This window comes from Barbatula barbatula (assembly GCF_947034865.1).
Source record: "Barbatula barbatula genome assembly, chromosome: 10".
In the NCBI taxonomy this organism is placed as follows: Eukaryota; Metazoa; Chordata; class Actinopteri; order Cypriniformes; family Nemacheilidae; genus Barbatula; species Barbatula barbatula.
Genome location: NC_136773.1, coordinates 10,385,040 through 10,402,674, shown reverse-complemented (window position 1 = coordinate 10,402,674; position 17,635 = coordinate 10,385,040). Strand labels below are relative to the sequence as shown.

The 17,635-nt window shown below is 40.3% G+C and overlaps 1 protein-coding gene across 4 annotated transcripts in view; it reads left to right on the top strand.

Annotated features, from left to right (window-relative positions):
* Positions 1-11,912: 11,912 nt before the first annotated feature.
* fli1 (Fli-1 proto-oncogene, ETS transcription factor) overlaps positions 11,913-17,635 on the top strand; it is a 30,709-nt gene continuing 24,986 nt past the window's right edge. Inside the window, exons 1-2 of one of the 4 annotated variants that reach the window (XM_079465566.1) lie at positions 11,913-12,139; positions 14,378-14,460. In XM_079465566.1, the coding sequence (XP_079321692.1) occupies positions 14,416-14,460 (45 nt within the window). In that variant the 5' untranslated portion in view covers positions 11,913-12,139; positions 14,378-14,415. Of the gene's footprint in view, positions 12,140-14,377; positions 14,488-17,635 lie in introns of all 4 variants that reach the window. The other 3 variants (XM_079465569.1, XM_079465565.1, XM_079465568.1) reach the window with 3 other exon arrangements.

The following is a 17,635-nucleotide window of genomic DNA, read 5'->3' as shown; positions in this document are numbered from 1 at the left end:
CCACAACTGTGGGAATTACACTAAATTGCTTGTGTATTGTCTGATTTACATTTAGTCATTTAGCAGACACTTTTATCCAAAGCGACTTACAAAGAGTTCAGAGAGCAATAAGAGATATGTCATAAAAGAGCAATAGTACAATAGGTGCTAATACAAAGTTAGACCACTACCTGTTGAGAGAAAAAGAGAGGGTTAGTGTACATAATTTTTTTCTCATTTGTCTGTCAAGTATTCACAGAAGGTTTTAAGCAGTTTTTTGAAGGTTGTGAGATGTGGTTGACTGGACCGCATTAGGAAGAATGTTCCACCAGGAAGGAGTTGTGAAGGAGAATGAGCGAGAAAGCGATTTACTGCCCTCATGAGAAGGCAATACAAGACGCCGCTCGTTTGCTGAACGCAGGGTTCTTATCAGGGTTCTTAACATTATTCATGTGATCGGATGTAAATTTGTCACTCTTGCTGCTGGTAAGAGAAGAATGATGGATTGTCTTAATGAAATCGGACAACAAAATGAAAATACAGACAAAGGTCCACAATATTCGAGATGTGATTACAAAAAAGGTACTTTTTAATATTTTATAACATCTGACGTGATATTGATTTTGTATAATTCCTCAATAAACCTTGAGTTTATAAGTGACTTAAGTTTTTGACACAATTAAACACAAATATTCACATTTTGGCTATTCCCAAACAAATCATGAACAAATCCGAATAGTTGTTCAACACACAACTATTTTGCTATTGATTAGATAAAAAAGCCACTGTCACTGAATAAGTCACTGAATGTTTAGTTTTGTTGAAGGTAATAGACTTAAATTTATCTTGGGTATTTACAGTTCTTTTTATGTTTAGTTGTTGGACTGTTACAGTGTGTGGATGATAAAACATGCAACACAAAACATCCCACACATAAGTATCTGCTCAATAAACCACCGCTGTTTCTTCTATTAATATTGTATATTTAGTGTTTTGAAAGAACTTTGGGAGTGCTGATCTTGGTCTCGACTCGGTCTCGGCCTCGGCCTGCCTTGGTCTTGTTCTTGTCTTGGTCTTGTCATGATGTTTTATTAACAAGTTCGGGAGGAACCTAAGCATATAAATCAGCCCGATGTTCCATCAGCAGCAATCACCTATCAGCTGAGCACGTGATCTCATCTTAATTATCTCGGCTGGTTCATCATCAGCAATCACCGTATCTACCCTATCAGCTACAGCAAGCTCTATCATAAATAGACAAACAATTTTACCTGATGCATCTCGCCAGATAAGCATCCCTCCTCCAACCCAGTTTCTCTCATCTTTCTCTTAGTCCCGCAGGACCCTCGGGGGGAGGTGTGTTCTGGGCTCGAGCCTGTTCCGAGCCCGGCACACTTGTCTTGCCCAGGGTAGAGGGCTCCGGGTTCGGATAGATCTGGAGAGCTTGGAGCCCACTCCCTGCACAACACGCCAACTACACATAACCTTCATGCCCATGCTTTACCAATCTATCCTAACGAGGAGCTGTTTATTGGCGAGGGCGAACTCGTGAATTGGTCTCGGTTTTGGTGGTTTCGACTTCAACACTAGTTTATCCATTTCTTTCTGTCAATAGGTCTTGGGATCTTGGATTACTGTTTGTGTGCAGGACTGAGCTAAAACAAAGAGTGGACAGAGCCTTTAATTTAGGGCTAAACTATGGAAGAGCTTACCACTGTCAATTTGAATGGTGTCATCTCTCTCTTTGTTTATATTTTTATTTTCATCTATGGCGTTTAACAATTTATGTGTTTCATTGTGTCTTTTTTTATTCTGTTGAGTGTAATTTCAGGTTTGGGCTTGACTGTAGACTGTGTGTATAGGCTAGTGTATAGTGGCGCTTGTTGAAGCAAGTGTCATTGTTACTGTCACAGAGACATCCCGAGTTCTTCAAATAACACATGGAGGACGTAAAATGCCATATAAATATTTATTCCAGTTCTCCCAAGCCAGAAAAGGGCAAGGTGCTCACAGGTGCCAAAGCATCACAAAAATAAAGAAATGAAAGTAAACAAGTTCAATTAACAAACATAAATCAATCAATTAATTAATAACCTTGCATCAGGTCTAATCCCTCAGAGTACTTTACTGCAGTTACTGCATTCACTACCACCAGTCTTAGCCCTCTGGAACACTCCTCCAGGTGAGAATTTATACACCTGGGTACAACCATTTGTCAGTAATAATCACATGGGGAAGAAAATAACTATGAACAGGTGATAAATATCCCGAAAAGTTATTACCCGATCAAGTAACCCCATTTCCCTCTGCATACTGGTTTAAATAACAGTCCACACTTCAGTCAGTAAACTTCACCAATAATTAAGTTAACATGAAGGACTTCAAACAATTCCCCCTCCTTTCCCACAATATTTGGTTTCTCCCACTACCCATGATGCAACCCAGGGCAGGTATAAAAATAATGAGAAAAGTCCATCCCAATCTTTTACTTCACTCAAGATGGCCGCCGCCATGCCTGCTGATGTCAGGTGATGGTTAGCAGTTTGGGATAACTTGATGTCCTCTGAGTTTGTGCTCCGGTGGCCAGTCTGAGACACAACAGTTTAACTGTAGAAAACATGTGTGGTTAATCCATCTCTCCTGTCGCTGATCCCTCAAGGTAAATAAAGAGTTTTTAAAAACCAAGTATGTGTTCATGTGTTTTGTGGAAGGGCTAACAAGGGGTCACAGAGAACAGAGAGTAGCTCGGTGACAGTTACTATGGTCTAAATTTGTGATTTGGCTTAATACCCTTAACCCGTAGCATCATACTGTATTAGGCCTACCATTCATTCTACAGACCATGATACTTGGAATTATTTGTACCTGGGGCATATCTTTGAAATGAGGTATTAGAAAAATTAGTAGTTGAGCTATATTAACTTGGACCTAGTTAGTTAGTAATTAATTTATAAAGCACATTTAAAAACAACCCAAAGGTTGACCAAAGCTGTGCATCACAACTTTTCCTGAAATGCCTTTCAGGTGTTGCAACCTGTGTGAGGATGTAAGAACCATGCAGCTACAGAAGACTGTCATACCTTACAACGCATCTTGAGGCAGTATTTGCTGTTTCCTGAGAGTAATAGATGGTGACAGTGGGGGGATCTGAGTGCAGATGAATGGAGTTTAGATTGCAGCCACATAAATAATCAGTCGACTTTCCCATCAAACTTCAGTCTAGAATGAAGGAACTCCCAGATTCTGACACATACAAAAAAGATTGTGAGTTTATTTATGATTAAACAGCCAACCAGACAGCATGGCAATAATGCATTTTTACTCGGCGTGTCTCTCTCAAACAAGGCCATAAAATCCTTACACAAAACAACAGGAGTATTTTTAGGCTGATTTAAGGAGGAAGGGTCTATCCTGTAGTCTGATATGCAGTGAGGAAATGAACTGCTCTACTCCCTCCTCTATTCTTCATGTACCTCTCTCGCCCTCTCTTACTCTCTCCGCTGGTGATTTAGACCATTCTCTGCTCTTATCAGCAATCTTGTGAATGTGGTTGGTTCATGTCCCACTTTTAATCAGAGCTCAAATCAGAGCGCCCAACATACAGCAAAAATGTGCAGCCTCTCATCCTCAGCCCCTGTTATCTTCACATGCAACGCTCATTTATTAAATCTTACACTCAATCCTAAAGAAAGCACACGAAAACAGCAGCATTTGTAAAGATAATCATGACAGACTTATCACAAAACCTTAAAATACTCTCAATCTGTATTGTAACTCAAGACGCTTGAGATAATGCTAAAAAAACAGCAGGTGTTTATGTGAGAGAAGTGTGTCACTGCGGCTAAAGAAGCGCTAGCATGCATTTGCATGTGTGCTTATGTCACGTATGTGGGTGTTCTCACATTTGTCTTTACTTTTATGTGTGCGTGTTAGCCTTGGTTACATGTCTGTGTGCGTGCGCTTTAGAGTTTCACTCTCTTACGTACAGATGTTGTTACGTTTGTGAGTCACAGCTTGTGAAAAACATGCACAGAACAAATAGTAACAAAAAATGGCAAATATGTGCCTTAGTACATTGGCTACTTACTTTTTAGAAATGCATAGCTGAATTTGCATTATTTTTTTTTATTATGTATTAATACATGGTTTTTATTTATTCATATATTTGGTCAGACGATCATTTGAGGTTCCCTTAGATTTGTAAAAAAACACTGATGTTGGGGGGACGTTAGGTCTCGTTCGTGGCTCAACTCTGCCCTCTATCAGTCAATGGAGATTACTGCATGTCTTCTGTAGATTTGTACTTATAGGGTTAGACAAGACAAAAATAAGTAATGTTCAATTACAATACAAAAATAGTACAAAAGTCCAGGTGTAAAGGTTGTCTAAGTTTTCACATTGACAACCATACAGAAGACCATGCTAATGTGCCGTGTGTATGTTTTAGAAGAATGTTGTGGTTTTTGCCAGGGCGTTTAGAGCAGTGCCCCCGCAGTCACTCACACATGCACAGTTTTAGGCCAACTCCCTGTTTCTCATTTGTTCTTTTCTTTTTCTTTTTTAAGTTGGCTCTATCCTTTAAGAAAGACACCCCATGTCGTGTTGCAGTTCTATTTATTTTGAGCTTTTTTCCTCAAAAAATGATCTGTAAATCCTCTCACTCACCAGACAAATGAAGCACGTGACTGGATTGGTTTCTATACACATCAGCTGCTGTCCGACTAGAGTCCGATTAAATACATATTTATTTCAACAAATGTATTATCAGTGTAACAGTAATTTGAGTTCTGAGATGTGCACAAATTTATATTGTTTGGAATTTGGTATGTCTCCCTAGGAAAGCATACAATCAAGTTGCCGTGGATTAGTTTGTGCAACACCTGATGACTCTTATTTCCCCAGCACAAACAGTGAATTTTCCATGGACTGTTTAATGGAACTGAGGAAATGTGACCTTTTTTTACAAAAGAGTTAAAACGGTCACAGTCATAAATTTGCTTTTGTTAGATTACTGAGCTGGAAATTAAACAATCTTTTGATGTCACAACTTTTTTCCGTTTTTTTCACATCATGTTTATTTCAAGGTTTAAAATATGGCCAGATGTTTAATCTGCAAGTGCATATGAACTAATGCATCTGTTCGTTTTTATCCTTTTTTTCTTTTTGTATTTGTATGAATGGACATGAAATAAACCTGCTCACATGCTGAGATGTGACCAGATGTCCCGGAGAGTGATGAAAACATTGTTCCACGTGTGGTTCTTGTCACTGTACCCAATATTAGATGTAGGCCTATGTGAGTTAGGCCTTTTCAAAACAGTTGTCTCTGGTTGTAATGATATCACCTATAAACACACACATAAAGCCTCAGCTCACTGCAACATTACGTCTCAACCTGGTTCAGAGAACCCCCTAGTGGTGAGGAACCAACATGGCAAGATTGAGTGAGACAAGGGATCAATAGTATGCTTTATTGGATCCAGATTTGACCGTCGGAGGCCACAGATGAATGAGTTTTGTAGTCTGGTGAGCGGCTCACGTCGAGTTCAGGCTGTCAGACACGTCTGGTAGGGGATCGGGGGCATGGAGGGGGTTGATCTCAAAGCAAATGCTTGAGAAAAAGAGCAGGCACGGTAAACCTGAGAGTCCCGTCCCACGTCTCCGGGAACAACGCTCTCTCTCACAGGGCCGGGCCGCGGACAGAAATGAGAGGTGACAGCAGATTCATTTCACTCGCTGCTTTACTTAAAGGGCCCGCTAAAAGCTTGCTGAATGATGAGTGGTCAGAGGATTTATAGAGGAGAGATGATTGTAAAGTTTTTCAGGCGAGGTGTGCAGTCAGATGCTTGGATTTTCTACTTTCCTCCGAGGGATTTTATTTCACATGAGTAGTGATGCTCTGGAGTTACTGTACCAAAACCATGACTCCACAAATGTTTGGTTTATCTACAGTAGCCATAGTTTAACCATGCATTTGTAGTGAAACTTTAGTAATACAAATCCACCCAAAAATGTGTGTACTATGATATAAACCATTGCTATTTGTCTAAGAAACAAAGGCGTACCTACATTTATTGGTCCTCAGGTGGCTAGGCATGTGATCTACAACACAATCATTCAAGTTAGCCATGTTTTTTGGGTACATTAACCTTATAGCTTATGTTATTTGTGGCAATATTAAACACAAATAAACAACTGACCCATATTACGAGTATTATTTGGTAAATAACCAGTATATCTAAGAGTTTTGTATCAAACAGATAAGAAAACTCTATTGCCAAGCTTTAATGCACAAGGCATTTTCTTTGGTTCTTGAAGCTCCCAGAAGAGACAAATACAGCAAGACACATAATACTAAAATACAATAAAAAATGTTTCAATTATAAATATACAATGAGACAATGTACAGTTATGAATGGTTATCAAATTATCAAGGTTAAAAGCAACCATTTACTGTGTGGGGCTGTCTTTATAGTTTGCATTGATGATTCTCATTAGTTGTGTTTATCAAGTCTGTTTGGAATTGATCGTTTACTTGTGACTCTCAAATTGTCCCTTTTACACAAGAGTTTAGAGTAGTGGCTAATGCTATTTTTTAGCAATATAATTTTCTTTCCTAGCCGGGAACACCGGGGCTGCGTTCAGGCACAACAGATTGTTGCAAAACATTTTTTTAAACGGAACACCCTGTTGTGATGATGGAAAAGTTTAACTCTGGAGAAGGCCATTCCTTGTGTTCTTTTTGAAGACTTTTAACTTTTTGAAGTATTTACGGTATAAATACGTGTTGAATACGGCAAAATACCTCTCTTATAATATCTTGAATTGTTACGTATACCGAGCTGCTGCGACACATTTAAACTTCTTTACTTGGGCTCATTGTGCGAGCTGTCTCTTTAATACTGTGGTTTATATACATGTTGCTGCTGATTGGGCTGACAGTCTTGACACACCCACCAAACAAGAGTAACACTTCTCGAACCCCATTGCACACTGTTTCCAGGAAAGGTGTCGTTTGAGCACCTGTTTGAGCTTGAACATGCCCCTGTAGTAGTGCTTTTTAATAGCTCACTTGGGGATTTTGATGTCATTCGTCGTCCGGGATATGCACAGTCAAAAACACACCTAAAATCAAAGATGGCACCGACCATTCAGTTTGCTTACAACAAGCTTGGGTCAAAAAAGAGGTGCGCAATTTACCCTGCAAGCCATTAACCGTATTGAATGCATTTACAACCAATTGCGGCCTACAGCTGTCATGATTCTGCCGCATCATGTCATGTTTCTCTTTGTTTAGTGGCAGGATCATGACAGAACCTAATGTTTTGTGTGGAGAGATGTATTTATAGCCCTTTTGGCCTTCCATACACTGTCTCCGGTCTCGTCTCTGTTCCCGTCCTCTCGTTTCCTCGTTATTGCTTGTTAATTACTTCATGCCCCGCACCTCATCTTGATTATTCCCTTATTTAATGCCCTTGTGTCGGTTCATTGTGGTTTGTGTGGTGAGTTCCTGTTTTGTGTTAGTTTAGTCATGTGTAGTTTATATCAAAGTTAGTGTTTATTTAAGTTTTGTTTCAGTGTAGTTAGTATTAGTCCTGTCTTGTCATGTTATTGTATCTCTGTTTTGTTCTGTTACCCCCTCGTGGGTCTTTGTTTTGTTATTTATTAAATATCTGTTAACCTCTTACCTGCTGTCTGCTCCTGGGTCCTCTGTCCGTGTCTCACCACTCGCGATCATGACAGAATGAACCAGCCAAAATCTGACCCAGCAGACAGAGGGATCAATGTGGCAGTGGTCGAAGCCGCCTGGTTCCCCTCCAGGGTTAGAGGCTGCCGGACTTGGTAGTCTTATTTAATTAACACTGCATATAGGAATTTATTGTGTGTCTGATATTTGACCTGTGTTTTGAATTCCATAACCTTTTATGTTTTACTTATAGTCATTTTTTCTTGAACAGCTGCTTTGTAACAATGAAAATTGTAAAAAGCGCTATATTTAAAAAAGTTGTCTTGACTTGACTTGACTCCCTTCCAGGGTGGAGAACGCCGGACTCCCTTCCAGGGTTGAGACTGCTGGATTCCCGCTCAGGGCCGAGGCCGCCGGACTGCCTTCCAGCGTCGAGACCGCCGGTCTTCCCTCCAGGGTCAAAGCCGCTGGACTCCTGTGGCTGCCAAAGATCCCCAGCCCGGCATTCCAGGTCGGTGCAGCCAGGCATTCCCGCCTGGTGGAGCCGGGTATTTCCGCCCAGTGCATGCGGCCATTCCAGTCCAGTGCATGCCTGTTCGTGTCTGCCGGCTATCCTGGTTGTGTCTGCCGGCTGTCCTGTTTGTGTCTGCCCGGCTATCGTGTTCGTGTCTGCCGGCGCTTCCCAGTTCGTGTCTGCCGGCTTTCGTGTTCGTGTCTGCCGGCGCTACCCAGTTCGTGTCTGCCGGCGCTACCCAGTCCATGTCTGCCCTTGTTTGGACTTCCCCTTTTTGGACTCTTGTGTGCCCCGTTTGGTTTATTGTATTGTCATGTGGCCTAGTTGTTGCTACTTTCACATTCTGTCTTGTCTTGTTTGTGCCTTGAGGAGCATCAGGTTCCTGCTCCTTAAGGAGGGGCTTCTGTCATGGAACCAGAGTAACGTGGACACCAATTCGAATAAACCAGCATGGGACAGTAAACACAAGGGCATTAACTAGGGAAAACTAACGAGGGATTATAATAATGGGCAGGTGAGGGAAATGAAACTATGAGAAGATTACAATAAACAAGGGGATGGTACCAAGACACACGACAGGAAGCACATGGCGCAAAGTGAGAACAAAGGATATGTGCTTCCACACAAAACACAACAAGCACAAATGACCTGATACTGTCACGTCACTGTCCACAAAACTAGAAAACTCCTGACGAGGAGGACAGGATCATGATGAGATAATCTCTGAGGGAAGACAGCAACGGGATGTAATTATATCTTCAGATATCATTCTGTGAGTTATCAATAAATCACTAACGTCTGTATTATGTTACGTTCATTGTGGCCCTTGTGCGCAGTATATATCTAAACTTAAACCTTTCTGTCAGAAAGACAACGCTGAATGTGATTGAACCAGATGTATGGCGCCCGCATGAGGTTGGTAGCTTCGATCGGATTGAATTTACAGCCATGGATAACTGCGATTTGAAGTTCCTTCATCGCCCTAAGTTTACCAAATGCCCTCTTACACACCGCAGCAGTTAACTTTCCTTTGCAAATCCTAATGGACACGCATAAGTGGTCCAATATTTGCACAGAGATACTTTTCCAGGTCTGGTTTCACCCATCTGAGAATTGATATTACAAACCATGAATCTAGAGAGGTCAAGTTCAGCATATATGATATTAATTAAAAAGGTTTCCTATGCAGTTAATAGAAAACTCTATACACAATACAGTTCCTTAACAACTTTCTTCATGCAGAACAGATTTTGGTTTCTTAAAAATTTAACAAATCGCAATAGTTGTTTTGAGTAAGAATATGCTCCAGTTTGGTTTAGTTGTCCAAAGCCCCTGGGTTTATCCTGTTGCGTGTGGGCCTTGACAGGGTTAGCGTGAAAAGAGCTCCTGCCCTGCCTTCACCGGTGCCGGCATCTCAATTACCCATTCCCCCTGAGAAAACAGAGAGATGTGGAAAATGAGCTATCTCCATCTCCTCTTCATCTCTGCTGCTCTCTTGCTCCTCCAGTTAAATAAATAGACATTATGCTGGAGGACCCAAGCCTTCATTACTACATACTCAATGTAATCAGACAGTCTGTATGTTTCTGCATATTCCTAAACAGCCTTATATTAGAGGTCCCAGGAGGTGGAGTTGGAACTTTGAGATAAGTTTCCACAAATTCTGTTTGTGAGATGCTAGCTCCCATGAGGGGCAGTTACATTTAACCCTGATTTTTACCCTCTTTATTTTTTTCTATAATGAAATTCTGACCCATCTTTACATTAAGTTTCAAAATTTTCAGTCGTGAAAAATACACTAAAGAAGGTGGTAAACAGTTAATTTTACATTTCAGTCATAATATTAACCTGACTAGTGTTTTGAGCAACACTTTGCCTCCAGTTCACATTTTGTTGTCTTAACTCATAACTAAGGGCAGAATAGATATAATTTCTTGTTTCCTTTTAGTTGTATTGAGAGTTGTGATGAATGCTAAGGGAACCTACAATTTATAAGCATTTGTATTTCTCTTTATTTCTCTCTTACTTGTAAAATATATTTGTATTAGATCACTAAACACTAAGTAGGGTCTTTATAAATATATATAGGAAAAACAAATACATTTATTCAAAAAATAATGACAATACACTTGGTTTATTTATTGAAAAAAAAAAGAAAAAACAAACAGGACCATATCCGGTGCATATATTTTTTATTTAAGTCGGCAAAATTAGTATAGGAAATATAAGAAAATTATACGCATCCGTAAAAAAAACTTCACTGGTCAAAAATAATGAAAATACAAAATACTGCATATTTTACTAAAGCTATTACTATTGCAACAGTGTTCATTTGGCCCTTGTTTTACAGAAATAACATAAAGGACACATACAAATCCAAAATTGTATGTTCTCACAAAAGCACCCAGGGGGATAATTCACTTATTACTGACCTCAGATTTGCTTTCTTTTTGTGATTACTGAAAAAGCTTTAAAGAAGCAAGACAAAGAAAGAAAAAAATCAAGTTTCTGAGAACTAACTCTAACACTGTTGTTTATGTTATTTCATTCTCATCAGGAGGCACTTGGATGGAAGTGCGTCATTCAACCATTGATCCTGCTGCCCAACTGTAAGATGCCAGGAACATACTCAGACTAAATAGATTTGATAAAAAAATGCCCACAAGTTTTAAAGAGCACTGCATGTTGGTTTCAAGACTGCATTATTATATGCTCTATATGACACATGATACATCGACATACACTATAGTGATGGTTGTTGCTCGACGTGTTTCCTGTCTGGCTAAGGTGGCAGTTTCCTACTATTGTTCGAAAGAATGTATGTGATCTTACAGGGAAGTGGTGTGTTGTTCGTTTGTAAAGTTCACTTAAGTTTACTCCATTCAGGTGCATTTGCGTTTTAATAAGTCCCATTGTTTTTGAGTCAGTAGCGTTAGTCTCTAACGAAATAAATCAATTGCTATAAGGTCTTGTGCAACTTTTGGCAACTTTTATTACATTATCTTTCTTGCACATTTGAATAGTTAAATGCATTAGAAATACGTATAGACATTTCAAAAGCCATTCCTGGAATTGCATTTTAAACGTTTGTTGTTCAATTGGTGTTGCTGTTCATAGTATTGCTCAGTACTTATGCGAAACACAGTCATATGAACAGTAATGTAGGTTAACCAAACACATTAGAGCTATTAAACACTCATAAATGCGTAAATAAAATAATCGACCCTCCTTCACTTTACATCAATCTAGCGTCTTTATAAGGCTGAGCGTCATGCGTCACGCACCAGCAGCTTTCCTCGCTGTAAACCTGCGCTGTCTCTTTGAAGGAGTTTTCGGGTGAGGAAATGAAGTTAGTGAAGTGAACAGGGTCAACCTAACAGGAAAGAGACGCGTGGATCTGACATGAGCCCATGCGTTCATCCTAATGGTAATCCTCAGGGAGCCCTCAAATGGAAAAATAAATGTGTCAGTTCACGGAAGCCACGAATAAAGCTTGATTTTGATACTGTCTTGAAGGAACGTTAACAGCTAATCAAAACCACAAAGTTCTTGAGTTGTTTTATTCATACTTTATGCTCAAATACGCACATTTTTTGTAATATTTGTGGGCAGGCGCGCACATGATAGTCGGATGTCCCCCGGTACGCAGTAGGGGTTTGTGCTTGTTTTCCCTCTGCTTCTTTTTTATGGCGCTGTTCTCATTTCAGTTAGATTTCCCTTATTTCATGGTTCAGTGGATGTGCAGTTGCTTGAAGGGTGAGTTCGTGTTTGCTCATTGGTCAGCGAGCCGCCGCTCTCCCGTCTCGCTTTTACATTCATACATCCCTCCTCTCCTCCACACACGCCTCCTCGAGATAACTCACACTTATCCATGTTAACAACTTTCTCATAGACCGGACTAATTATTTAAGACTGGAAACGGTTCTATCGAAATTCACCGAGTGACAGAAACAGGACAGGTGAGTAGGGATGCTATATTCGAGGAAAACTGTGCCGCAGAAGTTGTTAGGAAAACGTTTGCAGCTCACTTTATGCATAACGTTTGTTGACATGAATTTCCTCTTTATTTATTCATGTCGCTGGGTAATCGTCTCCCTTTCTTATTGCCATTCTTGTGCTTTCGTGCATTCTTGTAACTAGTTGAGCATTGGAAAGGTTATATTGCGACGGGATAGAACAAGTACTGTGTACCTTAAAAGCACCGGATAAACGCGTCTGAATGTGCATACAAATATATGATTTGTAGGAATAACGCACGTACATTTCATTGGCAAATAATAGTTTCCGTTGAATTCCATCTGCAGTTTTGCTCTGCTCGATCCGCATGTGCTAACAACGCGCAACGCACACGCGCTTACGATTCAGATGTAACACTAGATGTCCACGGTCCTCCTCGGAGGAGAGACGATGCAGTTATTTAACAGTCATCTTGAGCCTCCAGTCGCTTAATTGGCCACAGATGCGGAATTCTATGCTCTTTTACCGTTTAGAAATTGGATGCAAGTGGGAAGGTTTATGAGGCGAGCCCAGCTCTCGCCCTCAGGAGCCCGAAGTGTAACGCAGAGATTCCCTGCGAATGTAAATCGATAAGACTCCTGATTTATTCGTTACGGTCGGTTTCTTCAGGCGTAGAACTCACGGCAGCTCGTTTCCTAGCGCGATAGCAGACACGCGTTTTAATTCCCATCATTTGTAGTTTGCTGCTGTGATGTAAACACAATAGTTCTCACCTTCTCTAATATCTGCACCTTATTCGATCTTTTAAACGTATAAACTGTATTGTAGAGCTCTATAGACTTTATAACTCTGTAGACATGGAATGGAGACAAAGCAGGCCTTTACTGCAGGCAAATGTGTATCAATCATTTTGTTAGACAGACACTCTTTAAATCATGCTATTATTGATAAATCGTCGCCTTTAATGATCACACCCCAAAGAGGGATGGCATGCGGTGGACAATAAATTGAAACAACGTGTGTTTGTAGGGAACGTGTCATTGGTTGTTATACCAAGCAGAACAATTTATGAGAAGTTTGTTTCGTTCGTTTCGATTTATTTTCTCTTTTTTTAATGGCAATCAGGGTGCCTCTGAAATAGTTAAACAATGCTATAGTGCCAGTCTTTTCTGTAATTGCACACGAAAGGAATGGGAAAAGACAACGTCCCCGAGGTGCCCTTTCACCCGAGACTTAGTAAGCTACAATAATTAAAGTGAAAAGTGTTTCAATATGTGGCTATCCTTAGCAGAAACGTGACGGGGGTGGGGTGGGCGGGTGTAAGGTTGTGCTTACATTACCTCATAAATGGACCTTTTAAAAATGTTTTATTTATTAATTTCGATTATTATTATCGATTATGAACAATGCAAATAATAATGATTAATAATAATTTGTTAAAAAATACTGTTATATCTCCACCTTTAGCAATAATTCTTACTGAATGAAAGGCCTATCAATATGGAAGCAGAAGCCAGTATTATTTTTGGAACTGTGGAGGGATGAAAGGTATAGGCAATTCTTTAACGAATAAATGCAGCTCTGTTCAACTGTGCCAATTATAAGCTTATGGACAGGAGGTTCCCTTTTTTCTTTCTGTGGCTGGATGTGCATAAACTTGGTGAAAAGGAAGGTGTACTAACTATTCGAATTGTTGCCAAAGATTTTTACTCATGCTCAACACGGCGCAAATTTATGATATACACAAATTATGCAGGCAAACAAACCCTGATGACGGTAAACGCTTTTTGTCGAAATGAAAATATCATTTTTTATTTCTTTGAATCTGCGAAGCAAATCAATTTCGAGAGAAAACGGCACGCCAGAATTCAGAAACGTAAACAAGAAATGCTCAACGAGGATTTGAGAGATGGCCCAGATATTAATGAATGAATGTCTGACAATATTTGCATTCGTTGCTTTTCCAATGTCACTGGGCCTTGAGGAAATTGTTCAAATAGTTTCCCTTCGAAATGTTTCGAGTTTAGCAGATGAATATGAAAATAAAAGTTAAATCGTCAAAGCGTTTTAGCGAGCGCTTAATTCTTTTAAAGCATTCTGCTCTAATAAGCATATTAGTAGCCTAGGCCTAATAGGCCTACTATTTATTGTTTCGTTGCATTTGTTCATTGTTGTTTATATTTATATGTTTATTCGTTCGTTTGGCTCTCTCTATAATGACCTGTGGGTTTATTTTTAAGCGGCCGTGAAGTGAACATCACACCGGACTCTCTGTCCAATGAAAATGTTTCAGACCGTCCCCGACACTTCGTCTTACGTCAAGGTAAGACAACATCGTCAATACGAGCAGGTAATGTGGGAGGAAACAGATTTAAACTTCTTAATTGTCTTTTTCCTCTTCCAAGTTGCACTGGGGACTGGCTTGGTAAATGACATGTAAAAACGCCGTTTTCCTGATTCACTCTTGACACATTTGACATCGGGAGTGCGAAATGTCTCACTTAGGCCATTGATGAAATTCTAGACAGTAAATTGTGGATAGACTAACCATCTCCGACTTTATGGAATAATTCTTTTTTTCACAATATTATATTTGACGGAGTGCAGTTTTCTGTCTTGAATGCTTCTGAAGAATGTAAACATTGCAAATGGCAGACATCTGTTTTTGAAAAGAAACGAAGAGCCCGACGCATTGGGAATTTTCCATATAGACGATTTACATTCATTCCTAAACTGTTATTGAGTTGGAATCTCTGCACATGGGATATTGGTCCACTAAACCAAAAGTGGACCCATGCTGACGTCATGCACATTGATTATGCCCAATTGACTTACGCATTTTGGTTTCCTTTTCGGTATTAACACGATGTTAGGTCTTTATGTTATACTCACTATTATATGCCACTGTTAATTATTTTTGTGACTGACGGTTATTTGGTTATTTATGGCCAAGTGCCACTGCCATAACTTAAATGTATCAAAAGGCTTAGTGCACGGCGTACAGAAAGCCATGAAAATGAAGTATTGTGCCTGCTAAAGTCATTCATTATATCTTTACAATCAGCATACTTTCCAGAGCAGAGTTGTTATGTTATGGAGACTTATTGCCCCCATGCATAAGGGAGCTTTTCATGGAGACGCTATAGTTTGTGTTCCTCCACAGAGGGGCTGCAGTTTCACAGTCCCACGAACAGTCCTCGATTTGTTTCGAGACATTAGCAGCGGAGGAATGTCGAGGGAAAACCTTCCCTTTGAAATCCAGATTCACTGAATAATAAATAGTGCCGCGCATAGCAGACGAGTTGGGCTATAGCTTACAATAAAAGATTAAATGCCAAAGTTATTATTTTCAGGTAATTTTAGTGTGTCGATCTAATACTCAAGGTATGCATACAAATGAGGCCCATTCTTGCACAGCTTGCTTTTTATAGTTGTCATTTTGTTGAGTGACAAGTTCTTGGGGGTATTTTTAATATGAACTATTTTCTAACAAATTGTAACATAGATGTGAAAATGTATGTCGTTGCTGTTTGGCAGAATTTGGGATTTACCTCAGAAATATTTGGCTTCATTCAGGCAAAGCCATGGTTCAGCTATAGTGCTTTTGTTTGGTTAAGGCCGGTCGAGACTAGGGCTCTCCAATAAAAATAAATCTCAAATTAATTATGGCCTGGAGCAGGAGGCCAGACAGTTTGCTGTTGTGTGCTTCACTCGCCGTTTTTCTCGACGTGCGTGCCTTTCTCTGCTCCTGAGAGGGACTCGTGACTGGCGTGATCCCCATCTCAGATAGGCTATCTGGACGCTTTACATTTCCCACGTCGCATCGAATCCTCACCATTATCATCACACAGATAGGAAATGTATGCGTCTATAACCCACACACACATAAGTGCTGCACAAAATATATTGTGTAGATGGAGCTACTGCATGGTTATAAAATCGTGATATCTGTAGCTGTTGCCGTCATACTAATTGTGTGGCCAATGTTTACCGCGTCATTCCCACGCACGTTTTTTTTGTCTTGCTTGTTTTATACTTGAGGAAACCTCTCGTCTCATTCCGGGTTAAGTCTTGCTCCAGCACTTCAGGGTTTTTTCCAGTAGCGTTGGGCCACTGGCTTCCCACAGGTCGTGGTTGGGAGAAATGCCTGGCTGTCAGGATCCAGCTCAGAGCCAGATGTTATGTGGCTCACTACATAAACCAACATGCATCTGTTTATTGGCCTTTCAAAATGTTTGTTACCGCTGGACTCATAATGACCTGGGCAAGTTCCACGGGGGAGAAGAGGCCGATTTTTTCTAGGTTAAATGATGAATGAAAACGTTTCAGAACAATTTCTTTTCGACGTGTTATCGTTTCAAATGGCGAATCATGGGCGAGCAATTGGACCGTTGTCAGAAAAATAGACCTGCACGTTTTTTTTCGTTCCACATAAGTTTGAGTGAAACGATTTTTGTGTTCCTTATTTATCTGATATATAGTTCAGCATCAAGTAACGAGACGTCTCATTTATAATAATCGAGATGGAGCCCATAAAACATAATTATAGTGTCATTAGTGACCCCTCTCCGCCAGATCTCCGTCTCGTCATGCGCTCAGAGATAATGGTGTTTTAATTAAAAGAATGGTGGAGTCTAAGCGGCCCCTCTAGGGAAACATATGTTTCAGCTATCAGGTCCCACGCTCTGTGAAAACGATGTCCACCCCTCCATTGTAACGCACATGTCCGAAAACCTGATACGATTATCCCAATTCTAAATTTCAGTAGTGAATAATGGTGCTAAATGGTTAAAACCCAAATCCATCCTCTTCGTACATTCTCGCCTTCCTTCTCTTGTCTTACCAGAATTCCCCATTCGCTCCATCCTAATGCAGAACGCAGAGGTGCATAAATATATGCCAACGCCGTTTATTTGAATGGAAGGGAAAACTGTTTTTTTCTGAGTAAAAGAGAGAGAGAGGCCCTTACTCGAAATGGTTAAACAAGGTGTCTCCGTTAATTACTGTGCAGGCCTCAGGCAGGAGAAGCCTTGACCCCTAGCAGGATCCAGATGTGGTGCTCTCGAGGGGGGCTCTCCCCCTCCAGACCCCCAAGTCGCAAACAGCACAAGCCAACCGGCGCAGACTCAGTCTCGCTCCCCCAGGCATTGCCCTCTCCATCAGGGGGTCTCATGATCCGCTCACGTTCTGCGTTGGCTCCGTGTCGAGTGTACCAGCGCGAAATAATTGATGAGGGTTTTTTCAATGCGCACAGAAAAATTATTTATAGGTGTGGAGATTTATTCTAGCTCATGCAAAAACCGTCTGGATATATAATGGACCATATAATTACTTTTATATAGTAACACTAAAAGGTATACAGTTTCGGTACTACTTTGTAAAATCTAGGATTTTACTGCGGCACCGTGTATACATTTCTTTTCAGGAGAAAGGTACAGCTACGTCTGCTTTATCCTATGATAAACGTATCCTATAATAAACACTGTTCCCATCATCAT